Source organism: Microtus ochrogaster, unplaced genomic scaffold, assembly GCF_000317375.1.
Source record: "Microtus ochrogaster isolate Prairie Vole_2 unplaced genomic scaffold, MicOch1.0 UNK30, whole genome shotgun sequence".
NCBI classification, from domain to species: domain Eukaryota; kingdom Metazoa; phylum Chordata; class Mammalia; order Rodentia; family Cricetidae; genus Microtus; species Microtus ochrogaster.
Window position 1 is genome coordinate 65016 of NW_004949128.1, and position 26821 is coordinate 91836.

The following is a 26821-nucleotide window of genomic DNA, read 5'->3' on the forward strand; positions in this document are numbered from 1 at the left end:
GGACGGTCCTCGAGTGACCACTCAGGTTTTAGGGACAAGTAAATATTGGCAATCCCAGTTGCTATGAGAGGGTAAATTAAGGTATCAGGGTTGGAATGACTGTTGACTCGGCTGTGTTCAAGGGAAAGGAGCAAAGGCTCATTATCTACGGGCGTTTTGGTATGGCCACCTCAAATTGCCCTGGAAGGCCAACATTGGTATATCCCGACCCCCCTTGAGGGGCTGTATTCTGTTCTCTCGGAGGCAGTTGAAAACTCAACACAGCCCTTGGCCAGAGCTTCCTCCCACCAAGCCTTCCCATGAGGGTCCTACAGTCTGCCACTTGACCCTCCCCAGGCACTCAGCCCTGAGACGTTTGGAGAAGCATGAGAAGGAGCTGGGGGCCTGAACCCTGTGGCGGTGGTGGGGGTAGCTGATTCGCTAGAAGAACGTTTGTGGCAGGCTGTCAGCTGTGACCAGAAGTCATCCACGGCCCTAGTAGACAGTCACGTGCCTCAGCTGATTATGGGTGAAGCTCATTTTCTCACACGGGTGGGAAACACGTCAGAGGACTGTTATCATTCTTAGACTTTTTAACATTTTCGCAAGGCGTGCTGGGTCTGAAAAATGCCTGGTTAATTAGCCAGGGAGCAAGGGAGCTCTTGCACAACTGATTCTCCCCCCTGGGGAAAGACTGGGTGAACTTCATACCCCATGGCCGGCAGAGTACCCCTTCTGCAGCCAAAGCTGATGCACCACCACCAGAAAAGGCCTACTCACGTGATGAGCTGCGCATTGTCGTGGCTCTTCTGGGCAAGCAGCTTGCGCCTCCAGCTAAGAAAGGACCAGAGGGTAGAGTACGGGTTCTCGGAGACTTCACACTTATCCCCGTGCGTCCACACCTCCAAGCCCACGAGAGCAATCCGGATGTTCAAGGATCGGTAAAACTGCCAAGACACAGAAGGGCCAGGTCCTCTCACTGCCCAGACTAGGAGCTCAGAGCACAGCCACTAGGGTCACTGTGCTGCCACTGGGGTCACTCCTGCCACTGGGGTCAGTCTCCTGCCACTGGCTCCAGGAAGAAACAAGTAAGATCTTCAGAGAGATGCATTCTGGTGCCCAAACTGGAGTATCTTGCCTTAGAAAACACTGAGGTAAGAAGAGAAAGGAGGGGGGAAAGCCCCACCCATCAAGGGGTTCTTTAATGATCTGACCTTGACGCTACTGAGTCAGTGACTGTGTGTATGTTGTATGTACATGTGTCCTGTGTGTGCGCATGTACACGTGGAGCCCAAAGGTCGGTGTTGGGCCTTCTGCCATTACTCTCCCCACATCACTGAGACAGGGTCTCTCACTAAACAAGGAGCTCATTGATTCAGTCTGGCTGGCTTGTGAGATCCAGGGAGGGACCTGTCTCTGTCCCCTAACTCCCCCACCAGCTACACGGTTACAGGCGCAATGCCATCGTGGGTTCTGGGACAGCAGCTCCTTATGCCTGCCTAGCAGGCACTTTATATATCACGCCAAAAACAACAGGGGGGAAAAAACTCTCGTGTACACAGAGGCCACAAAAGGACAGATTATATCAATCAAAAGGGGGAGGAGTCCTCAGCTAAAAATAATAACTGGGGCACCACTGTGTATCAGGCACTTTTCATGAGCAAGGCAAGGACTCGGGCTTAGAGAAGTTAAGAAATTCGCCCAGCGTCTCAGCTGGAAGACTCTGGAGCCAGGATGAACTGAGATTATACCTTCAGGGCCCTTGTGACCATCTGCTGCTGGAGAGCTGGGATCATATAGCACACGATCTATATACTATATATACCATAATATACCTATACATACACACACATACATCTCCATCCTTCACTTGCCCCTAAGGGACTGCAGCCGAGATGGGCTCCTGATTGCATCTTGTGCCACATCAATCCTTATAGAAAGCCCAAAGCATCTGGATTGGCTTCACTAAGGGGTGTTTTAGGGAAGTGAACTTGGCTTTGCTTACAGTTAAGGGAAAAGGCTGTGGATTGAGCTCCTGATTCAGCACATGGGTGTCTCCCTTCCAGTTTTAGTGCCACGATGTTCAAGCCCAGGAGCTGGCTCAGCAAGTTGCAGATGCGCTCGCTCATGTGCCTCACCCTCCTGGGAGCGATTAACCTCGTGTGCTGGGAGGGAAGTTAGAGGCATCTACACATGGACCATCCAGCAAGGCGCTGGGCTTCCTCCAGCACCTGCGGTCTGCAGCTACCCTCTGTCCTACATCTTTCACTTTGGTTGCTGCTGTTTTGGGTTTGTTTGTTTGTTTGATGTGTTTACCAGCATACCACTTCCATTTTCCATCAGTGCCTAGAAGTAGGTTCTCACCATCCAGTACAGGAGGAAAATTCCTAAAGCCAGCCAGCCAAGCCCTCCAGCTCCCTGGCCTCCAGGACAATGGCTGATACACAGGTGGCAGAATGACCAGCTTCCTGTAGTCTCCCCTCCACCCCCCGGGGAAAACACACTTTCCCAGATGTTAATCTGGATGTATGATCATCGAGATGCCATTGCTGCTGAGGTAGGAGCTGGATCTAGGGCCCTACTATGCCCCTAGAATCTTTCCCTCTAGGAAAGGCCAGTGTTTGACTTTCACCTGTTACATGCCAGCGGCCTGTTTCCACAGCTGATGAGGACGAGGGGGTGGGGGTGGGGGGAGGTGGAGTACGAGGCTGAGAACTTCCAGTTTAATGACTTCACAGTGACCAAATTTGCATTTTTCAGCCCTGAATGTTTAAAACTTTTATGGGTCAACGGCTGAGCCGTCTCTCCAGGCCAGCGGCTGGGACCCAGAACTTCTAGCAGGCCAAGAGTTTTAAGCCTTCAAGTTCTACAGTGTCCTGAAATGGTTATCAGAGCCTCAGAGAGACCTGTGACCCAAGGGCTGAGACTGTAGGTCAGTGGCAGAGCACTTGCCTTGGATGCATGAAGCCCTGGGTTCAATTATCGATACCGCCCCTTCTCCAGCCCTCGAAAGGAGGCACGTAACCAAAGCGCACACACTTTCTAAAGTCCACACTGTTAAACTGTGAAGAAGAGCTCTCACGGCCATGTTCCCTTCTCTGCGCTCTTGGGATGGAACTTGCTTTTACATAGAATACTTCCAGGTCTGAGATTGTCCTGTTTAGTGCAGCTCAAACCTCTGCTAATTTATTTCCTAAGTGTATATTAGCAATGATCCTGACCACAGAAACAGCCATTTGTAGTTTTCCCAGAAGAGGGGATCCTCAGACCGTTTCACATATGGGCTCCAGACAGACGGCACCCTGACTTTCAAAGGTTCTATGTACCTTCTGGGCCTGACCTACCTCAACCCCTCCTAAGTCAAAGGAATGCTGGGCTTTCACCTAGAAGGAACTCTGACACACATCCTCAAAGCCTTCCTAAATTAGGCTCTTCCTCGTCCGGAGTTCCTCAAGAGCCACTTCAGATGTGAGGAAGGTCAGAGGGACAGGGCTGAGGGTCTGGCTGCTGTTTACGGCTGCCTGCTTCCATCTGACCTCTCCATGGGCAGGGGCATAAGATTCCATCAGAAAACCATAAAAATAACTGAAAGCCACTGAGTGAAGCCAATGCTTGTACTTTATAAATTAAAACAAAGCAAAACAAAACCCCCAAACACCCATACAAGCCAACAAAAGCCCAGCACTCAACCCAAAGAAGTTGCTTTCCAATCAGGGTTCTGCCGTGCTCCCCTCCCCGGCAGCTGTGGCACCAAGCACCCCTTCAAGGACCTGCTGGGGGTGCCCAAATTCAGCAACAAGGTGTGACCTCCTGTCCTGAAGACCGTCTCAGGTGCCACTACCTCCCCCAGAAAGCACACCTGGTCTCACCTTATCGACATAGTTGGCGATCTCTATGAGCTTGTGTTTGGTGGCATCCTGGTCACGCCGATTCTTCTGAAACTAAACAGGACAAACAGAACCAGGTGAGACCCTCCCATTGCTCTCATCCAAGAACCATTCTGGGACCAGTATGTGCTCTTACCCTCCTGTCTTTGGCATGCAAGCATTTTTAGGCAATGGTGCTTCCCACAGTTCACCAAGGGTAGGACCTGACAGAGATCCCGCTTGGCACCTCCATCACCAAGCTCGAGACAACACCTGGGGTGGACCCAGTTATCGTCCTGCAGCCCTTCAAGTAAGTCCTGTTTTCCTGTGCTTTAAGTTACAAGGCCTCTGGCTAACTGCTTGGTCAGAAGAGGGACTGACTGGTCTCTCGCCTTGTTCATCACCCCACTAGGACGCCACCTTCCTACATCTTACAGAGCTTTCCTGCATGTGGTCGGTTAACCCTGATCTAATGGTTGCTGAATGACGCTATGGATATGCTGTTGTGCTTAGCACAAAGCGGGGATACAAATGCCACATGGTGACCCCAAGACTACAGGAGCTTCCACTACAATGGGGGGAGAGAGCCAGAAATAACACAAGGACAGACCCTCGAGGCACACGATTGAAAAGAGCTAAGAAACCCGCTGAGAACTTGCACAGAATAACTGCGGAGGAGGGCCATGCCAATGTCACACAGAGGGTGCCACCAACGGGACCACGTGGCATCGGCAGACAGGTGCTGCCTAGCTTGCCATTCCAACTGGCAGTGCCTTCTGTAGTGTCTGATAATCAAGCACAGGAGAGAAGATTGTGCTGTACTCAATTAGAATGTCTGCCTCGAGTCCCAAGAGGAGGCCTCCTATTTACTACTTCTGTCTGAAAAGAAGAACGGGCCTCTTTTGCCTTCAATAAAGAAGGAAATCGTCAGATAAGATTTCTGACGATTGTAAAGATAAAAAACTGAAAATTGTAACCTCCCCGCACCCCAAATGATGGACACCCCTGTCTACTGCTGTTCTTACACAGGGTCTGGATACCCAGTGACTCACTGCAGGTAGCTACTGTCTATGCTCAGCCTCAAGCTCTCCCATGTTTCCTCCCTCCTGCTCCACCAGAATACCCAAAGAAGAAAAAGAACAAACCGCTAAATAAAATAAAACCCTCAAGTGTTTGTTGGGCAAGGGCTGTGTCCCAGCCCTCATACAGAGAAAGGCACCACTTGCCTTTCTCTTGTAGATTCTAGATTATTCCTTGACTTCCTTGGGACCCTCACTCACCAGAAGAGAACCCCACCGCTATCCTTACCTCCTACAGAGTTAAATTCTAGGACCCTATTGCACAGACCTTTGCGGAATGTTTAATCTAGAAGTTTCCACTAGGAAGACTTCCCGGCTGCTAAACTGGCCCTGTGGCAGAGTATTTCCATTCATCTAGTAAATATTTATTAGAACGCAGCAATGAGATTTCAGGCTTCCAGATAATTTAATCCTGTCCTCAAACAGTAAGGCCCAATAAGGCCACCATAGCTAAGGCAGTGTATCATGTTTCCCAGAAGATTCTGGAGCAGGGTTTGGTAAGCTTACTCTGTAAAACAACGCAGAGTAAACATTTTTCATTCAGCATGGCGGACCACCTGGTTGGGGACCATTACTACCCAGTTCCGCTTGGTGGACCACAACTACCCAGTTCCGCTTGGCGGACCGCAACCACCCAGTTCTGCCTTGGGGGCTTAGAAACTTCCAGGCTACCATAAACCAAAGGTTGTGGCTCCCCTCCAGTATACTACTCACAGAAACATGAGGTAGGTTCACATGGCCATGGCTAGAGTTTACAATCCCTGGTCATGAGAAAAATGTGTCTCGGTGTTAGACTTTCTGGGACGGTATGTGAGCCTTTCCCACATGCCTCGCATCCTTCTGGTACCACCAAGTCTCTTAAAGGTCTCTGTCTACAGCCCTTCTTTCCCCTTCTCTGATATAAACCAGACTCTTGGCTCTTACATTCTATTTCACTTGATGAATGAGCAAATGCCCAGAACCACCCAAAGAGCCCTCTTATACTCCGCACACCTATAGAATAGATACGGTCAGAAGCTTCCACCTAGAACTAGACAGAGAGCCGCTACTGGCTCACTTTTACTGCGGACAGCTCTCTAGACACGAATACCACAGCCTCAATTCTCAGCACTTGCGATCCCACCCAGAGACCCCCGTTCACTGCCGTGAGTTCAGAGACCAGAGGAGAAGGCTGCTGTGTCTAAATCACAAATACTGCATCCTTACCGTCATGTATCCTCCCATAGTCTCAGATTAACTGCCAGGAATACATGTCTGCCTGCCAATTCTGGGGCTCGCAAATCTTGCCTGGCCTATTGCACCCCAACACAAATCATTCAAAGCCTATGGCTGAGAGCCATTCATGACCCTGAGAACTGAGAGAGCCCTCACCTACTAGGAAGTTAAGAATCACAGCCCTGTAGCAAAGGGGTACAGATGCCTAGGCTACTGATGCTTAAGGTGCACCCTTCTGCAAAAGTAAGATTCTCTGGACGGCCCCACGGTCGTGAAGGCACCTTCTAGCAGACACGTTTTCTCCCTGGCTTGCTGTGAGTCTGGACATCAGGAGGCTGAAGGCTCACCATCTTCACCTTCTATGTCTGCTGGAGACTCACATGCAGTGGTTTTTAAAACCCTGCACCAAGGACCCACTGGGCAAAAGGAGTAATCTTCCTCCTTTTAACTGGAACAGTAGGGTTTCTAGGTGCAGGACCTTTATCTGATCAAAGGATCTTGCATTTTGGGGAAAAATGGTCAAAGACCTCTGTTTCAGATGACACTGGGTGCAAGGCTTAACTGGAGAATTATCCTGGGGGAAGGTGCTTTGCTTTCTCCCAGCAACTGTCAGGGTACAGCGTGGTAAAGGTGGTGTGTGGGACAGGGCTGAGTGGGGGGGGGGCTTTGTCACTGCGTTCCCATTCACACGGCACTCTGAGAGAAAACAAAAACCCGAGGACCCACCCACCCGTAGCTGCTGGAGGAAAAACAAAATAATGCCAACATCAGTTCAAAGGCTGAACTCTTCTGAAAGTGACCACAATGGTCCCTCCCTTGAAAGCCCTTCACCTCTGCCCAGTGAGCCCCCCTTTCTTTAAGGAGCTCAGGGGCCATCTCTTCCTACCTCTAAGCACTCAAAGGCAGCTCTCAATCTTGGGTTTGAACACTCCCACCCAGCCCCCCGGCACTTCCCCTGATCCACACTGTGGGACTGTGGGAAAGTCACCTAGGTTGAGGCCTCTGGAAAGCCATAGCTCCAAGTGGAGGGGACCTAAGACAGAGTGATGAGCTCTGCCTTCGTGGAAGACAGAAAGTTCTGGTTAACTGTTTAGCCAGGTCACAGAAGTCTGCTTGGCTGTGGCTGTATCCCTGCACGATGTGGGACTTGAAGGAAAACTTGGTTAATTGAAATGTGGGTGGTGGGGGCGCGGCCCCTAGACCATATTATGTCGGCTGTTGGAAGGAAACAGGACTCTTCCGATTTTGGGATAATTCTCTTTATATCTGAGCTGTCACCATCAACATCGCCACCTCCCTCAGAGAGGCTCTCCCCAGTCCCCTGTGTGCATCCTAGGCATCGCCAAGGGACCATTTCAGCAGCTCTTGTGCTCTAGAACTACAAGGGTTTTGGGCTTCTGCTCTGAACTCCAGAATAAGGAGCGGCTCTGGCTCAGTCTATAACCTGGTGCCAAGCACTGTACCAGCACATCATAGAAGAATCAGGAAGTCACCCAAGAAAGTGAAACAAATGATGGAACCAGGTGTGGGGTGTTTGTGAAACCTTAGGGCCTGTCCCATTTGAGGGATCTAAATTAAGGGGCTACCCTGCTCTATTAGGCTGGTGGCTCCCCAGATCACCTGCTGCGCATTAAAACTACCCTCAAAGTCTTATTAAAACATGGATTGTGGGGTCCCACTCTGACAGTCTGGGGTTGAAGGGATCTGGAACAAGGCTCAGAGATTTGCATTTCTCACGGTTCCCAGGTGCCGCATACGCTGCGGCTCTGGGGACATTTGGGGAACACCAACACGAACATGAAAATAGATACATGTGAGAAAATGGCATCTGATAAGCCACAGGGGAACCTGCTACCTTTGTAAGACAGAGGTCTGCAAGATTCTCTGAAGAGCTACAGACCATCCTAAGAACAGATATCAGAACCCCCTCTAAGTCACACCCTTAGTGCCCACACTAAGCGCTCTCCTCAGCTTCTGGTTACGGTTGATTTCTTTTCTCCTGACTGTTTAAAATGGCTGAAAGAGCCCTTGGCCAGATTTAAGGTCAAGTTTATACGATAAACCAGAAAAAAAAAAAAGATGAATGTGTCCACACCTCGGCAAAGCAGTCTCAAGAGAGGTTTTTCTGCTGAAATCCACGGCTGACCCCTTACCTCTGAGTAATCAGCCACCAGGTACAGCTCCACGTACTTCATGGACTGTAAGTCTTCCCGTTTCATCTAGGGAAGACACAGAAGCAGATCAGTGCCGTAGAAACGGTTGACTCCAGCTCATCCCAAAAAGCTGCTGAGAAACCATGCTGGTTAATAACCTGTGGCCTTCTTTTAACTTTAGGGGTTAGGAACACTCCTGGCTGCAGCCCACCACCTCCATCTGCAACTGGTTATTGCCAGAGGACTTTCTGAGCCATGGGATCTAATCTTATTTTCTCAAAAGCCAAAAAGCCAAACTGGCTAGTGCAGGCAAAATCGAGGCCAACAAATCCACGCGGGAACATGCCGGCAGCTTGGTTCCCAAACAACCTTGAGACCACAGGTCTCTGTTTTCACTGTGAACAAAAGCCAATCTGTACAGCAGATGAGGTGGCTATTCCAAGAGCGGAAGCAGACATTTTTTTTTAACCTTATACAGTTTCAGAAATCAGCATCTCCGAGCATTCTATACACAATGGTTTTCTTATGTTGGTGTCTCACTAAACAATCCCAAGAAAGAAAGGGCGAGGGGCTTTTCCCTCTTTCTCACCAGTCCTCCCTCAATTTAGAAGTACTTCTGGGACCAAAGTAAGGGTGCACAGAGGGGACAAGCTCAGATCAGTCTGCCAGTTCCAAACGAGGACCTAAAAACTCACTCTGCGAGGTTGCTTTTTGGTCTGCTGTGTAAACTGAAGGGCCCAGTCCTTGGCGGTGGGCTCGGAGTGCTCGAACCCACAGTTCCCCGGGGGCAGCTTGAGATGTTCAGATCTGTAAATACGGTGTTGGCTGTCGTTGCCAGGCACAGGCTCGATGATGTAGCTGAGGTTACTTCTCACTATAACCAGTCCTCTGTGGATAAGAGAAGTGGAATCTCCAGTCAGTGCCTATGGTTCTGGAAAAGTCTGTTGCATAGGTTCATATGCTAGATGGTTCTTCACTTTATAATGGGCCATGAACCCTTCTGTGAAGGCCTGAGGCAAACACAGACTCTCTAAAGAGAAACAGACTTGTGTGAAATGGGGCACGGAATCTCAGAGCACTTGGACCTCTCTGAACCATTATGGGGCTTTAGACTGGAACTCCTTAAAACCTCTAAATCTAGCATGACATATGACAACCATAGGTTTACACTTTAAAGATCCAGGAAAAAGCAATCAGAGAAAGCACAGAGGCCTGAGGCAGAGGTAACCGAGGTTCTAGATTTAGCTCTAAGGCTCAACAATCACACACTCCTCAAGAAACATCTTGTGTCACCCTGAGCCTCCATTTCCTCATTGCTAAAATAAAAATGGTAACGTACTAACTCATCAGAGCTCTTGAGAGATTAAATAAAGACAAGTGTCCTTGTGCCTGGAAGCCAAGTGGTACTTAACGGCCAGCATTCCTACCCATCCCAACGAGGCAGCTATCGCTCACTGGTGAGGAAATATCCTTAACTAAGATCATGTGACAATCTTTCACCCAGGTCGGAACTCAAAGATGTGCGCTGAGTTATCTAATCTCTTCACTCACTGAGATTGCATGTGTTCTAATTATCGCCTAAAACCCACAGGATTCTTGCTGTTGGTATCCACAGGGTCCAGACTCCCAAGAAAACAAAACAAAAAAATCACAGACATCCCAGACTGTATATAAAATACTGTGCGATTAGTGCATAGCCTATTCATGTCTTTCTAAATATTTTGTATCACCTCTAGATTTTTATAGTGCCAAATAAAATGTAAATGCTGAGGCTGGAGAGATGGTTCAAGAGTTGAGAGCACTTGCTTCTCTTTCGGATTGGTCCGAGTACCCACGTCAGACAGTTCAGATTGCCTATTACTCCAGCTCCAGGGGACCTGATGCTCTCTCTTGGTTTCTACAGGCCTTGCCCACACATGATGCACATACATATACTCAGGCACACATACATATACATTAAATAAATAATAAAACTTTTTTAAAATTTTTTTTGGTTTTTCAAGACAGGGTTTCTCTTTAGCTTTGGGGCCCGTCCTGGAACTAGCTCTTCTAGACCAAGCTGTTCTCAGACTCACTCACAGAGAACCACCTCCCTCTGCCTCCCAAGTGCAGGGATTAAAGGTGTGTGCCACTGCGCCCCCCCCTCCCCCGGCTGAAAACGTTTAAAATGGAAAAAAAAATCTGCTAAAGATATCATATTGTTTAGAGAATAATGACAAGAAAAATATACGTGTTCAAGAAAATATCTTTGCAAGAATATTTGATTCACTGTTGATTGAATCTCTGGAAATGGAACACACAGGCAAAGAGGAACAATGGTGTTCGTGGTTGTTGGGAAGACAGCTGTTCTCGCTATGCATCTGGCACCGAGAGAGTTGTTGAGGATGGCAACATGAGCCAGCCACGGTGCCTGCTCTGCTGAAGAACAGAGTGAGCAGGGAGTAGTCACTGTGACTCAGGACCTGTCATCAGCCCTGGCTGACACCCATGGATGAGATGCAGCTGCTTCCAGGGCTGCCCTACTGAAGCCTCTGGAGCTGTCTACATTTGGAGAGCACTTACTGCCCGTGGCTTCACAACAATCAATGGGGGCTCCGTTATCTCATCTGTTAAGATCTATGATGCTCCAACCTTCCACTGTGATGTGGGAATGAAATAAGAGCAATGGTCTGTGAATTATGTGTCACAAGGCTAGTTATGTCTCAGTAAACCGTGTCTTAGGGTGGACGGGGCCCAAATGCCTTCTCTGTCATCTTATCTCCTAGGGAAAGGGTACCCTACCACAGTCAGGCCAGTTGGGCCGTGGCTAGTCACACTTCTGAAGAGTGTTCCTGGCATCATCAACCATGGTCAAGAGTAAATGTGTTATGGCCTTTGAACCTACTCTCTAAACCGCCACCCTCTATCAAGAGAAAGAAGTGAGACAGCCAAGTCATGGGTTCTTGACTCTTGAGCCAGGACTGAATTCCCAGGATGCTGGCAGCATGTTACCTAGGCTCCCATCCCTTCGAGCACTCCAAACCAAAGGCATCCTCAGCTCAGCTCTGGCACCTGAGTGGCAGGGCTTCCCAATGTCCACCCAACTCTGTCCTCCTGGGATGCGTGGATGCCCACCCAGGTTCTGTCCTTTAGTAAGAGCTCATGACTATCTCAGGAAAGACAGCACAGACTCTAGTGGGCAGTAGACCTTTCCTGACCTCATCCCTCGCTGACCTCATGGCAGTACCAGGAAGCCTGTCAACTTCCTGACTGCCTTCTGGCTGACACAGCAACAGTCACCTGGCCTATGGTGAGATACCTAAGGCGTTCCCTTAACAGTGAGGATGGAGGGCGAAGAGCAAGGGTCACAGCCACTTCCCCAACTCCACACAGGAAAGGGCAGAGACCAGGGCGACCTAGGCATCCTGTTTTCAGCTATCTCCACATCCCAGCTGACCAGGGCCTCTCCCATCATTCCAGTTTCCTCTGAATGGCTACAATGTTGGCCATACAATGAGGTGGAACACAAACGGCTAGTGTTCCTGTGTGCACTAATATTACACCCAGTGAGTGGAAAGTTACCCACAGGTATCTGTGAAAGCCTGAACATGGGGCCACAAGGTATAATGTTGATTTGCTGTGATATGAACAAGCCCTTGGCCAAAGGGTCAGAGGTCAACAGGAACTTGGCAGCAGGTTGGGTAATAGTCATCATAGTGGCTATAACTTTTTGAGCTTCTCTATGGGCCAGGCACCAAGCTGATGAGTGTTTTATTTCTCATACCGACTTCTCTGACCCTTACAAATATTATTCCCATGGTACAAATAAAAAAAAAAAAACCTATGTTCATGGTGAGTTCCCGATAGAACATCCCCATTGTCTCAGTGTGTGGGTGCACCCCTCACGGTCCTGAGTTCCTTGCTCGTGCTCTCTCTCCTTCTGCTCCTGATTTGGACCTTGAGATTTCTGTCTGGGAACTCACCAAGGCCAGCTGGCCTGGGTCTGAAAAAGCCTGGGATAAAACTGAACTCGCTGAACATAGTGGACAATGAGGACTACTGAGAACTCAAGAACAATGGCAATGGGTTTTTGATCCTACTGCACAACATCTGGCAACATCATGGATCTCACTTTATCAATGAGGAGTCTGAGACCCGGGGAATTAGAATCGGAAGCTTTCACCTGGGGCCAAGGACTTCATGGACACAGTCTCTGTGCCCTTGAGCTCTATGCATCTGCCTCCACTGGTAAGCTCTGCACCTGCACTCAGAGATCCCAGGACCAGAACTTCCAAACTATCCACTACTCTACAGAAGGTACCCAAGCTATCCCAGGAGACTCAGGCCCAAGTGTCTGCACTTAGTCCCACGGGCAAAGCTCTGAGACACGCAGAAACTTCAGTCAGGAGTCCACGCTCTTGCCTGTGTTTTCATGGTGCCTGGGCAACTGCCTCAAGAAGTAGGAAGTCTGAGCATCTCAAGCTTGGGACAACCGCTGAGGTTATCCCTTCCAGCAACAGGATTCAGCAACCCCTTCCCTATCCCACCCCACTAAAGCCCTTGGAGACTGACCCCAGGAAGGAGCAGGGACCTTCATGTAGGATTACTAAGAGCTGGAAAGGTGGTGTCACGTGCCTGGCACTGTCCAACAGACTCCAGCTTTGTTGATGGGGACTCTCTCCTGCCACCAACCCACAAGTCACCTAGACGCCTCCCCCCACCCCCCTCCCCGCAAGTCACCTAGACCCCCCCCCCCCACACACACACAGTCACCCATCTTTTAACCTAAGAGCCTCAGCTTATTCAATTTGCTAAATGTTAGCTCTGGCAGAGGCAGAGATCAAAAGTGGGACCGAGAACCCAAAAGGCAGAAGGCCAGGATGCTACTCTCTAACCTATTCCTCATCATTAAGAGAATGAGAAACAAAATAAATCATAAAATAAGATCATATAGAGGAACCCAGGCAGGCCAGCCAGTCAGGAAATAATAGGTTCAGGCTTAACCCACAAATCACTGCAGGACTCACTCAAATACATCCTTCATGACAGGGGAGAGCAGCCACTCCAGAAGCTGTCCATTAAACACACCATTGCACATCCACATCCCGTCATAGAGAGAGACCCCAAGAGGCAGCAGCCCTGTGGTCCTGCTCCCCACCACTCTCCCAACCTGCACCCACATTAACAGGTCACAGGGAACTTCCAAGGCAGCACAGGGAGAAGAGAGGCACCTGGTCCTGAGTTCCTGCTAGGACAGAGGCAGAGCGCAAGCAGCAGCGAACACAGAGTCAGGAAGGAGACATCCTGGATTAGGATCCTGGCCCTGCTGTCTCTCCCAGAGCAGCTGTGTTAACAGTCTAAAGGAATCAGATGGCGCTCACTGACAACCAGGGACCATTCTCCAAGAAAGCTAGGAGTCCTGGAAGCGCGTTGTGCAAACAAGATACAAAACATTTGGTTGGGAAGCTGTTCAGCACGGAGTACCTGATGTGAGGCAGGACTGTTCTAGCCCCTGAGGACACAGCACAAGCCAACCAAAGATCTTGCTATCAAGGAGATGAGGCTGATCACCTAGCATGAACCCACCGATGGCATCAATATCTCTGCTCCCATCTTACAGGACAGAAAACTGAGACTTCAGGAGTATATCAGCATCAACCGGGGCCGGTGAAATGACTAAGCTACGGCAAGGCTCTAGCTACACAAACCTGGGCTCAATCCTTGGAAGCCATGTTAAGATGGAAGGAGAGAATAGACTTCATGAAGTTATCTTCTGACCTCAACATGAGCACCTCCCCACACCACACACACATACTTATCATATACAATAATAATAAATAAAGTCATTTTAAAGGACTGTGTTAGTTGGCAGGTATGTGTTCATGTGGGAAACATATGGAAGCCGAATTTTTTAAAGACTAAGTCTCTCTATGGCCTGGTGCTCACCAATTAAGCTATGCTAGCTGACCAGCCATTTGCATCATCATACACAGCTTTAAAAAAATAAAAAAAAGTCGGTGCTGGGAAATTGAACTCGGATCTTCAGACTTGTGTGACAAGTACTTTAGACTCAGAAGGGTCTGCCTCTGGAGACCTTGTCACAGTGTAAGGGTCCTGTCATCCGAGGGCTTATTCCAGGATGAGGCAGATGATCATCATGCAGAGGAAAGTCATGGCTTTCGGGGAAGGACTTCTTCCTGTCCCCATACTCTGCTCCTCCTCCTCCTCAGAGTCCAGGGCTTCCCAAGATAAAGGGTACTTTTATGATTCTAGTCTACTCGAGTTTGAGAAGTGAAGAAATCCCAGGGTGGGTGGGGAAGTTGCTCAAGAGACACTGAGTGAGTTAACAGAAAGCCTGAGGTAGATCCTAGGTTGCTCATTTCCAGAGTCCTGGTTCTGGACTGAGTGTCTTACCAACCCTGCTATCCACACCCTTCCCAAGCACTTAGCGAGCTATTAAGATAGAGTGAGGCCCAGAGGAACGACCGACCGGACCAATCTGGCCAAGGTGAGACAAGGGCAAAAGTAAGTGTGGAAGACAGAGCTGGTGGGGGTGTCACACCACCAGGAAGGGGAGTGGCAGAGCACACTCAGGGCCCTGGAATGGCAGTGCTGAATGCATTCCAGTCCATGGTGTGCACATTTGGACAAGTTATGCCCCACCCAACCTCAGAGTCTCTCCCTAGAGCACAGGATGGGAGTCCAGGAGCCGGTCAGCCTGGTAGGGTCCCAGATGTTGGCTGAGAGAAACGCTGTGACCATCAAGCTGACCCATCAAGCAGATCTGGGGGGATTATTAATTGTTTATCATTGAGAGGCTGTCTCTATAATTCAACTCACCAGACTTTAATACATAAGAGTTTATGGCCCCGTTAAAGTAATGGGACAGATTCCTGTGCACCTGAGACTTGGTTCTGTGTCAGAAACATCACAAGACTGGACTGCGTGCTTGGGATGACCTCACTTGTACACAGTAGACAATGCAGGTCCATTATGTACACCCGAACAGTGACGTGAACGAGAATGGGTTTGGGCGGAAGGAATGGAGAAGGCAGAACTTTAGTTTTTAGCTTCAGTCTTGTACAGTTTGGATGTTTAACCCTAAACCTGTACTCATTACATAATGACAATTTTCAGTGAGTATTGTTTAAAAAATTAAACAACAACAACAAAAACCCATCTCCCCAACAATGGACGGGAAACATACAGGTTTAGTCAAAGACATCACAGCCCCAGTACCGGCTAAACTTTCCTACAAGCGATCATCAGACCTTCCGTTTAGTCTGTGGGTTCGATGTGGAGACGCATCTGCACAGGCAGGGTGTTGTGGCGGCATTTACAAGACAGGATTTTAGTGTGAGGCAGGCTTGAGGGTATGGACACCTGACACCTTCAATGAAGTGGAGATCCCCAACTGGGATGCTATGTGGAGATCTCTGGGTGGGCAAGTTCTTTGGACTATCGTCTCTCTGACTAAGACTGTTCTGCCTCACCACGGACTCCAGAGCCAGCAGAGAAGCGCTGAGCTCTCCGAAACCCTGAGCCAAATCTCCCGCTTAAACTGTTTACTTTAAACACTTAGTCATGAGCGGACTAACACAGATGGTTCGCTGCATCTTTGATGAGATTCACAGCCACTGATGAACCCAATTCCCAAGGTGACTGGGGTCCAAACAAAGTTATAAAACATTTTCTATTATATAGCCAGGCTCCTCTTGCCGAGAGTATTTCCAAAAGAATGCATAGGAAACTGGTGATTTGTGAGGTAAGTTATGAGAAGCAATTGGGAAAGAGGTGAGAAAGAGTGCTGCCTCTCATTATATCCTCAAATGGTCTTTAACATTTGGATTTATTTTGCTGTGATCGGGTATTTTTCTTTAATGATAAGCTGACTTACAGAGTACTCAAGAGAGACGAGGCTCCGGTAACCATTGGGCAGTGGTTCTCAACCTGTGGGTGGCGACTCCTTTGGTTGAACAACCCTTTTACAGGAGTCCCATATCAGATATTCACATTCCGGTTCATAACAGTAACAAAATCACAGTTACGAAGTAGCAACAAAAATAATTGTATGGCTGGGGGTCACCACAGCATGAGGAGATGTATTAAAGGGTCACAGCATGAGGAAAGTTATGAATCGCTGGTCTAGGCTCCTTTCATTTTCCGCCTGAAGAGCCTGCCTAGCATATATCCTATCCATTTTCTCCAGACACAGGAGTACACTACCAGGAGAGATGAATGGTTGCTATGGAAACTCCCCATGGCGATATCGGGCTTCTGGAGCTTTGGGAAGCTATTTGGATTTAAACACTGCTGTCATTCCTGCCTCTGCTCCAGGGACCCAGTGTGGCTGGCTTGCAAGTCTCTGGCTCATAATTTAACCTCGTTCTCTTAGCCTGTGGAAGGAGGAGAGAGCTGGGAAAGAAAAGCATGTAGACCCCACCAGATGGAAGCCTGCAAAGCAGAACCACATGGGCAGCTCGGGGAGCTTCCCCATCAGCCCGACTGCTGGAATGACTTACAAGAGGCCAAGCCAAGAGCATCCCCACTGCTCCAGTCCCAGAAGGGACAAAGGAAGAGGCAGAGAGAAGCAGGTCACACCTGCTGGTTCCCCTTCCTCCTTCCTGGGACAGCCGTTGTACTTGCGGGCTGCAGGTGGCAGGGGCTGAGCCTATAAACACCACTGAGAAGCCAGTTGGCTTGGCTGGAGGAGGCCACTTGAGTGGAGGACATGAGACCACTGTTAATCACCTCCCAGCCAAACCCGATTTCCTGCCTAATTCCCTCGGGCAACGCGCCACACAAATGTGAACCGACTCATAAACAGACATGAGACCTGCGGCCAGAAGGGCCCTCGGTTGTATCTGGGGGCAGGGAAAAGCTAAGTCCTGGAACACATCTTGTGAAGTGCTGCAAAAAATCAATGAAACACGTAGTCTCCACCATACCTATCATTGGTGCCCTGAGGACACAAAATTATAACACCGCCATCTGCCAGTGTAGGACATGGCATATATTAACAAATGACAGAAGCAGCCACTGATTCAAAGAAGGGGAAGAAACCACCTCCTACCAGCTCCTGAGAGCCACCAGTGAGCCCGCTCATATTCCCAATTCTGCCTTTGGTAGTAACACCGAGTAGGTAGTTAATCAGTAGTGAACGCCTTGCCCCCGGCATATAGTTGGCTACCACCAACCAAGGATTTCTGGTATTCCTGGAGTTAGCACCCTGAGTTCAAGTTCCATGCAGTGCAGGCCATTTGTGTAGATAAGAGCCCAGATTTTTCAAACAAGCAAGGAAAGATATAGCATGGGGCTAAGGAGATGGCTCAGCAGTTGCAGAAGACCCAGGTTGCGTTCCCAGCATCCCCATGGTGGCTCACAACCCTCTGTGGCTCTGCCTCCATGGGATGTGATGCCCTCTCCCACCTCCCACCAGACACGTGCTGTTCTTGACTCAAACGCAGGTGGTTTGGTTCATCTAGTTGGAACTCTCCTGTTGATTTTCTGTCTCGAAAATTTCCTCTCCTTCCTTGCTACACCTCTCTTCCCTGACGTTCCGATTCCGGCTACCCAAGCTGAAAGGTCTTCTACCATGGAGTGAACAGGTGGGAGGGATGAGGAACGTCAGCTTCAAGTCTACCAACATCTCGCTTGTTTTCTGTCTCTCTTTGCTTTCATTTCTAGGATCTCACTGACCCTGGAGGAACTGTCCCCTCATGGTGACCCAACTCCTAGGGAGACATTTTCGCCAGCTACAGTGCCTTTCAGTATAAACCAACCAATAGCCCAGGGCCCAGCTACCATCTTGCCTTGGTTTCTCTCCCTCTGGGTCACAATCCACCTACCCATGGGGTTGGGTACCAAACGACTTCATGGACCCCATGTCCCAGAGCTACTGAAGTTACACAGAGCAGCCACTCTTCAGCCTGCTCGCCAAGCTCATCCACTCCTTCCCTGCACTAACCCACTCCGCCCCCAGCTTTCTGTCTCTTCACACCCCTGGGCTTTCCCACGCCCCCCCCCCCCCGTGGATTAGAATGCCTCTTTCTACTGTGACTTACTGCCTGCCAGTTACACCCGACAGACAGCTCTTCATTGATGCTAAGCTTCCAGTCATGGTTGTCTCTTGACTCGTTAGCCGTACCATCCATAAGTAAGAGAACTCAGATCTTAGCACATCAAACTCGTCATGAAAGGGAAACCCAAACCCAGTGTCTATGTGACAGCTCACAAGGTTGGCCCCTGTCAGAGTGTAGACACATGCCCAGGGGCCTCCTGTCCAAGGCCCTTGCCCTGGGTTAACCTTGCCCATCTTCCCGGGGAGTGTACCATTCATCCGCAGCAGCTTCAGGGTCTCTTACCTAATTCCCCGGCAGGTGCTGAGCGTGACGCTGGATTCTTCTGCTCCCCTCACAGTCCCGTGGTAAAAGCAGTGATCCTGGCAAACAGAAAGTGCTCATGTCAAATGGCGCCGATAAACATGACGATGTTAATGTCTCATGAATGACAGGTGACGGCTTAGTTCCTTACCAAGCCTGATCTTGCAACCTTGCAGGATCTTATAACCTGCAAAAAGCTTCCAAATGCCCTCTGTTTGGTTCTTACAGGAGCCTAGGAGATAGCACAGGGCAGACGTCTCCGGTCCTCCTGAGTAGACAGAAATTTCAAGGCTCACAGGTTGGAGAACCCAGTTTCAGATCTGACATGTCTGACTCAGACTCAGGGAACAGTCTTCTGGAAGGTCCAGTTTCTCACTGATGTCGCCTTTGTAGCTCACTGTCGTGGGTTGGATAGTGTCCTAGAATCTAACTTCATTTGTAAATAGGGTTTGGGTCATGTCATTAAATTAAAATGTGGTCACAATTGATGAGAATAGGTCATAAATCTGATGGCCTCATCTACCTATCAGATGAAAGGACACAAAAGATACATAAGGGGAGAAGCCACCTGAAGACAGAAGCAAAGACGGACGTGATGTAACACAGGACAAGGAGCACTACGGAGTTAGAGGAAGAAAGGTAGGACTCTTCCCTGGGGGCCTTACAGAGAGAGCACAACCCCTTCCAACAACTTGGTGTTGGACGGTTAGCCTGCAAAATGGAGAGAGAACCAAGTTCTCTTGTTTTAACCTCCCCATTCACAGCACTTTGTTAGGGCAGCCTCAAGATCTGAACACAGTTCAAGATGCTTCTTCTCCCCTGAATCCTCCACACCTGAACTCTCCTTCCTGAGACCCTAGCTCCATGGCGCCAGATGCTATTCTCTCGTCATGACGCCTGACGCTATTCTCTCGTCATGACACCTGACGCTATTCCTCGTCATGATGCCTCACAGGCGTCTGGTCCCCCAAAACCAGCTGGAGCTTTCCATCTTTATAAACACCGAGAACCACCACATGCAGGCCTTGGGCAAGGCTTCAGAGATGCAGTGAGAAAATGGACACACAGCTCTAGTCTCTGGGGTTTATAGCCTTGTGGAAGCAAGTCATTGCTAATTAGGAAGCTGTGGTGAATGAGAAATGTACCTCCTCTACCCCCGCCACAGTTCAAGTATTTAAACACTTGGGGATGCTACTCCGGTAGGTAGTACAGCCTTGATGGAGGAGGTACATCACTGGAGGACGGGATTTGGGGTTTTATAGCCTCCCCCACCTCCAGCTTGCTCTCTCTGCTTCATGTTTGTGGCTGAAGATGTGATCTTTCAGCCTCCTGCCTGGCTGCCTGCTGCTATACAATTATAGACTAGCCTTCTGGAACCTTAAACCCAAATAAACTCCTCCTTCTGTAAGTTGCTTCTAGCCATGGTGTTTTATCCCAGGAACAAAAAGCAAGTGATACAGATGTCAAACGCACACAGCTATGGATAAAAGTTTGTGGTAGCAGAGAAGGGTTTGCTCACTAGGCTAATCACAGCAACCAGGAAAGAGCACTTCTAAGAGTGCCTCGTGCCCATGTGCCATACCAGACTGTCCCCCTCCCCAAAACAGGTGGTCAGCAATAGGGGTCTGAATGGGTAAGTCAGCCAGAACAGACAGAGGTAAAACTGGGAATAAAGCCAGATTCTTAAAAGGGCTTCCCTAACACCCTGAGTTTAAGCGGCAGTCACAAATTCCCAGGCTAGCCCTGTATAACAAACAACCCAAGGGCCTCATCTCCAGAATGTGCTGTTTGCAGTTGTTTCCTTGTGGGGGTATCCAGAAGGCAAACCCACATATCTGAGTTCGCTTCCCTCCCACCTCTAACCCTGAAAAGAGCTCCGTAATTAAACTGAAGCTGTTTGGCACAGTCAAACCAGCCATACATCCAAGCACCCACATGGACCAGCGGTGGAAATGACTCCTCTGGCCTCCCACATCTTTAGCCTCCAACCTCAGGAGGGTCATGAGCATCACTATACAAAGGAGCTGGCTGGGCTGCTCCCTAGCCCAAAGATAGACAGCAAACATTAGTAGCCAGGTTTTCATTAAATTCTTTCACTAAAGATAAAACATGGCCTAAGGGGACTTAAAAGGCCACCGAAAGGGCTGACCCACACCCACAACATTTACTGTTTCTATTCTACATCCTGTTCATCTGAGCCATACAGCTAAGTCAGGAAGCACAAGCCAAGCCCACAGTCCTCTTGGGCTCCTTCTCTGGATGACAGGTACTGTTTCATCCATTGTCAGGCAGCGCTGGTTACCTGCCCATTCATACTGACACACAGCCAGGAGGAGGGACAACAACAGCCTCCTCTTGGCATTAGAGACTGCTGAACTTTAACCAAGTCAAATTCTGACCTTCATGTGAGCACAGAAGAAAACCACTGGGATGGGTTTTCCTTTGCTTGTCATCCCCTAGCACCTAGGAAGGCGACATATACACAGCCTGATCTCTAGCCAAGGGCCCCACTGCCTTCAAAGGCCAACCTGTCACATGGCTTCCCTATCTTCCCCTGTCTGGGCTAGGGGAACTGAAGGCAGACTATCAACAATCAAGTATTAGACCCAGTCCTTGGAACTCAATAGTGAGGCCGCAAACCCACTGTGTAGGACACTAACATTGAGAAGAATGGTCAGTTCTCCCTAGGAGAGGGAGCCAGGCCTTCGCAAGGAAAGCAGGGCTCATAGACAGTGGAATGACTGAGAGTTAAACATTCAGAAATGAAGGCGGAACACTGTCCCTGCTGGTTCCTTCACAAGTAGCGAGAACTTTGATCCAGACATGGCTAAGGAAGAATTGGACCTTTTCGGCCCTCTGGCTGATGGCTGCAGTGTGCACATTCCCCCGTACTCTCTGCAATGGCATGTTTCTACAACTGTCATGTGCTATCTATAATGTTCAGAGGGCACAAACACATGTGTCAGAGTATCTGTCACTCACTCTTAGTAACTGCAGGCGCTAACAGCCAGCAGGCTCCTATCGCTTGATAACAGTTGCTTATCTGTACTTTAATTCTGACCCCAGCTCTATGAGGCAGATATTATTCCCAGGAGTTTAAGGGGGAAGCTAAAGGTTAGTTTAAGGGATCCCAGTTTCCGGGCTAAGATCAGTAGATGTGAAAACCTGAACCCCAACAACTTGGCCCTGAACCCAGTCCACTACCATTCCCAACCAATGCAGAATCAGCACCTGACTGGATTCTCTTGCCAAAGCTGTTCTACCCTCTGGAAAGGGGTCTTGCCCCTTTTAAGCATAGCCAAGTTACTTTTCCTCTTCTCAATCCCCTCAACTGTAAAACACGGAGTTAGAAATAATAGTTATAAATCCCCATAAAAATCGGTGACTCATCTCACCCTTCCAGAGCACTGAGTCAGTTACAACTAATTTCTGAGATTGAAAATAACAAAAGGACTCAGTACGGTCCAAAGGGTTGATTAAGGCCACACAGCTAGTGAAAGCCAAGACCGCAGCCCTGGCTTCAGATCCCAACGCCTGTAAGTCTGGCTGTTGGAACACATCCCCAGACCTGTTCTCCCAGTAACCTGACCTAGATCAGGGCTGTAACCTACAGGGCTGGTTAATGAGTCTCGATAAGATTCCCAGAACGACTATTAAGTTTGAAGGCCCAGCACAGCCCTCAGCATTTAGGCCAAGAGCGGCTATGGATTCACTCCGGTCCCGTTTCTCCTTGGTTTCTCAGTTTCCAAATGAGAAGGCTGACTGGGAGCCCCCTGGGCCTGGGTGGGGACTTCACAAGAATCCAGCAATGGTGGACGGAAGAAAACCATGATCTTGGCCCACGGTTCAGTCAGGATCTGCTTCAGCCAGCAGGGCCTTCAGGAAGGAGGGGGAATCAGGGGACCCGGGGACATCCTCTCCCCCGCTCTTCTCTGAAAGACCCTTAACACATCTCTGCTTAGTGCACAGCGCAGGAGCACAAAGAGCAAGTCAGAGCGGCCATGAAGTCATTGCATTCCGCAGCTCTTGGGGCTGAGGGGGCCACCCCGGGGGGCTTTCACAGCAGGAAGCATGAGCTCACGGCAAACTTGTACCCTGAGACCCATTCTTGACTTATGGCTGTGGAGGTGGGAGGGGCTGGACTCAGAGGAGGGAGTTTTTGTGAAATTGAAATGGCTGTGGGCTTTCTCCACATGGCACTTACCCAGCCCTTTGCCCGTTCCTATTCCTGGAAGCAGAGAACAGAAGTCTGAAGAAGGGAAAAGCTTGGGCCAAGGGGCTCTGCGGAGGTGTGGGTCACAGCTGGACAGCTTCCCTGAGAAGGCCCAGTCTGCCCGCTGCTGTCACTGGCCACACTTCCAACTTCTTTTCCCACCTAGGAGAGTCTTGGGAAGACATCCCACTGACCTTCACATCCCCTTCAGCAATCCAGCTACTCTACTGTAGTAGCTTAGATGTACTTAGACAAGTCCAACCTTAAAGGGACCCATCCTTTCCCCATTCCAGGGAGTTCAATAAACTAAGCTAACCTGCTAGTAACTGCCAATTGCTATCTGGTTAGACATCCGCACACGGGCAGAGATATTTGAAGAAGGAGCTGCATGAGAATCTATTTCTATGAATACTGTTAGAGGGTCCCAAGCAGAGGAACCTCTCCTGTTCTCCTCCATCCACGTCATACATCAAGTCTCTTGCCTCAGAAACCCCAAACACAAAAGGTCAGTGTAGCTTGTGCTCTTCCCCTTCCCATCACATCTCATGATCCCAGGCTCAGAAGCCTGGGTCTGGTCCAGGGCTTCTCCCCTGAGGCACCAATGGGTGGACGATGGCGGGATAAATCTACCATGAGGCCCTGCTCTGTGTCCAGTAGGATGCTTCACAGAGTCCCTGGCTTCTGCCCGTGGGATGCTAATGACATCCAACCATCAGCAAGCATGTGCAAGTGTGCCTTGCAGGAGAAAAAAAGAATCACTGCTTCTGCTTGAGATCCACTGCTCTGGGCCTGTGAACTCTAACAGAAATTGCCATGGGAAGAGCCAGCAAATCATGACACATAGAATGTACATTCTTAAACATCCACCAGTAGGGTATAAATTAAGTGAAATCAATTAAGATGCAAAACCATTTTCAAAATGATGACTCTTCGATCATATGCAAAACTTTCCCACTAAAAACAACTCTGAAGGGGAAATGTTCAGTATTAAGACAACAGCAACGTTTTACAAAGCTCAACAGAGCTTGGAAGTGGCCGTGCATGCCTTTAATCCTAGCACTAAGGAGACAGGGCAAGGAGGAGATCGATGAGTCCCAAGTCAGCCTGGTCTAACTAGACCCCATCTCAAAAAATTCTTGATGGTTTACAATTGCATTAAAATGGTATGATGTTAATGTGAATTTGTATGCACAATGATAAAAACTCCGCAAAACCTTCCATTTTCTTGAAATATTAATCAGCATCTAATTAGATGAGATGACAGGACAATGAGTAAATTACTCCTTTTAAAGAGAGAATCTTAGTGAATGGTTAGTTAACACAGGCCTAAGAAATAATGTTTACTTTGTCATGATTTACAGGGATTTTAACCAAGGCAATTCAACCTCAAACATTCCATCTGTTTGCTTTGCCATGTTTGCCAACAAAGGACAGGAAACAACTAGGAGACAACAGACTTAGCTTCTGTTTGTGCTCTCGGTCTTAAGTCAGGGGACATAAGTCCTTCAGAGAAGGGCTTTCCATCACTTATTTCCTCTGCCCCGAAGAGCGGTACCCAAATACGGCAGCTGCTGATGGACATGCGTAACTCACCTCGGACTTCAAGGTGGTGGTTTGAGGGTTGCCATTTGCAGTGTAGCAGGTTTCTGTGTAGGCTGGAGCAAAAAGGTGTCTGGGGAAAAAAAAAACAGCAACAACAGACATTTGCATCTTTATTGACAGATTCCATCTTCCTGGTGATGGGCCAATGACTTTAACTGAACCAGGAAAGGCGGCCCCAAACTAGAAGAAACTGGGTGGCCATTAAGGAACCAAGGAACAAAAAGAAAACCAGGAGGAAATTTATCATTGGTTTTATATCCAGAGATCATCACTCCAGCCCGACAGAATAGACAATACTGAACCAACCATCTTGATTAGTTTTCCTGAGTCCTGAGAAAATGGACATGCAACCACATCCACAATATCCCCGGGTCACAAAAAGAAAACCAGGAGGAAATTTATCATTGGTTTTATATCCAGAGATCATCCCTCCAGCCCGACAGAATAGACAATACTGAACCAACCATCTTGATTAGTTTTCCTGAGTCCTGAGAAAATGGACATGCAACCACATCCACAATATCCCAGGGTCAGGGGACCCTATTGTGATACTAACTTTCAGCATGGGTGCCTCACGTTTTCTTTAGGAGAATAACCTCTGCAAAATGCTTTTGGTGGGGTTATCGATCAAGGGGGTCCACCTGGTCCTGGCCTATGTTTTAGACAAGTCAATAGAGAGCCAGGTCTGAGCAGATGACAGGAATAGTCATTGTCCACAAAACTGCTGAGGCCGCTGCTTATCCCTTCTTGGGGTCAGATCTCCCGAGACCTGCTAGTTCTGTTGGTCGCCATTCCAACAAATTCCCCTTTTCTTTTCCAAATGTGGATACTGTTTCCTCTCTCGCCACAGACCCTTTGAAGCTGCAGTTCAGGATCCCTAACCAAAGGAGATACAGAATAGGCTTCCTAGAATTTCTCTCAAAGTGAAATGAAAAATAAAAGAACCAAACAGATGTTTCAGTTAACAGAACTAATCCCCAGAAAGTCAAGGTCAGGGAGCAAAGTGGTTTCTGATTTCTAATGAAGCAAAACATCACAAATTCAAAGGTGACAGAAAGAAATGCATATTTATATACAAATGTGGAAAATCTACAAAGTCACAGGGCATTTCAGAAATATATGTATTTCTTAATTCCATTTTAGTGAAAAATTAAATGTACCCTGAATGCATGTACTAAAAACAACCGGCAAGGCCAAGAGTCCTTTGTCAATGCTGACTATCTCAGGGGAGAGCAGATTTCCCAAGACAAGTTACATATTGCTGCAATTAAAAAAAAAATACTTATCAAATATTTTGAAAACAGGAAACTTAACTCAAAACTCCTTTAGAAGAAAACACAGGTTGAGGCCAAAAAGAACAGTCAAGGAAGTCGGCAGAGACATTAGATTTTGGAAGAGGTGACACTTCCCAGGGGAAGGGACATGGCTCCAAAGTCGAAGCCGGACTCTTCCTACCCCAGGATGCAGTCAGAAGGCAGATGACTCAAGAATTAGCATTCAGGTTTGAAGAGAAGCAGAGAAACCCAAGAGGCATGTGTAAAAACCAGAAAAACCCAAAACTCAGCTGGCCCAGAGGACTGTTGAAGCTCATTTTCTGTGTAGCATCCAGAAGATTCAGAGCAGAGTCATTCACGGTGGGAGGGAATTCAATAGTTAAGTCTCCCAAGTTTGTGCCTTCCCAGCACTTGCAAGTTTACTCAACGGACGACATAGTTGACCGTGGACAAAATTCTTAGTAGTTCAGCCTGCCAGGGGCTTGGGGCATGGGCTGGGATCTGAAAGACAGAGGCCTCGATTCCAGCTCTGACCACTGCTGTCTCTACAACCACTGGCTGCTTACGGTCCCTCTCCTTCGCTTCCTCTTCCCAAGAATGAGGGCAATAAACCTACTCAATCAAACCCTATAACGATACAGGTAGCAAGCTGAACACCAAGCACGGCAGAGTGGAGCTGGGTAGAAAACAATTATTATCACCATTGCTTTTATTTTAGCCTAATTTCTGGAAACAGCGTCGGTAGCCCAAGCTGGCAATGAACTCATTATGCAGCCAAAGATGAGCCCTGAAGTTACCATCCTCCTGTCGCTACCTCCCAAGTGCTGGGAATTACAGGGCGGATGGGTGATAACGTGCCCCGATTTATAGGTGCTGAAGATTGAGCCCAGTCCTCATGAGTGACAGGCCAGTATTCTCAGGCGTTAAGCCACATTCCCTGATGCCTCCCTATTGCTTTTAGCAAGGCTTATGATAGAAGGACCCAGAAAAAAATGACTGGATTTTCTTGTGTCTTTCTTTCTCTAACTCTCCTCAGCAATGAATTCGCTCCATACGTCACTTAGGAGAGATGATGGAAA

The 26821-nt window shown here is 48.6% G+C and overlaps 1 protein-coding gene across 1 annotated transcript in view; it reads right to left on the reverse strand.

Annotated features, from left to right (window-relative positions):
- The window catches only part of Adam19 (ADAM metallopeptidase domain 19), an 83142-nt gene that overhangs the window by 25303 nt on the left and 31018 nt on the right, over positions 1-26821 (reverse strand). Inside the window, exons 4-9 of the mRNA XM_013354127.2 lie at positions 24460-24538; positions 18636-18712; positions 8988-9180; positions 8293-8358; positions 3849-3920; positions 760-926 (exon numbers count right to left, since the gene is read on the reverse strand). Coding sequence (XP_013209581.1) covers positions 760-926; positions 3849-3920; positions 8293-8358; positions 8988-9180; positions 18636-18712; positions 24460-24538 — 654 coding nt within the window. The remainder of the gene's footprint in view (positions 1-759; positions 927-3848; positions 3921-8292; positions 8359-8987; positions 9181-18635; positions 18713-24459; positions 24539-26821) is intronic.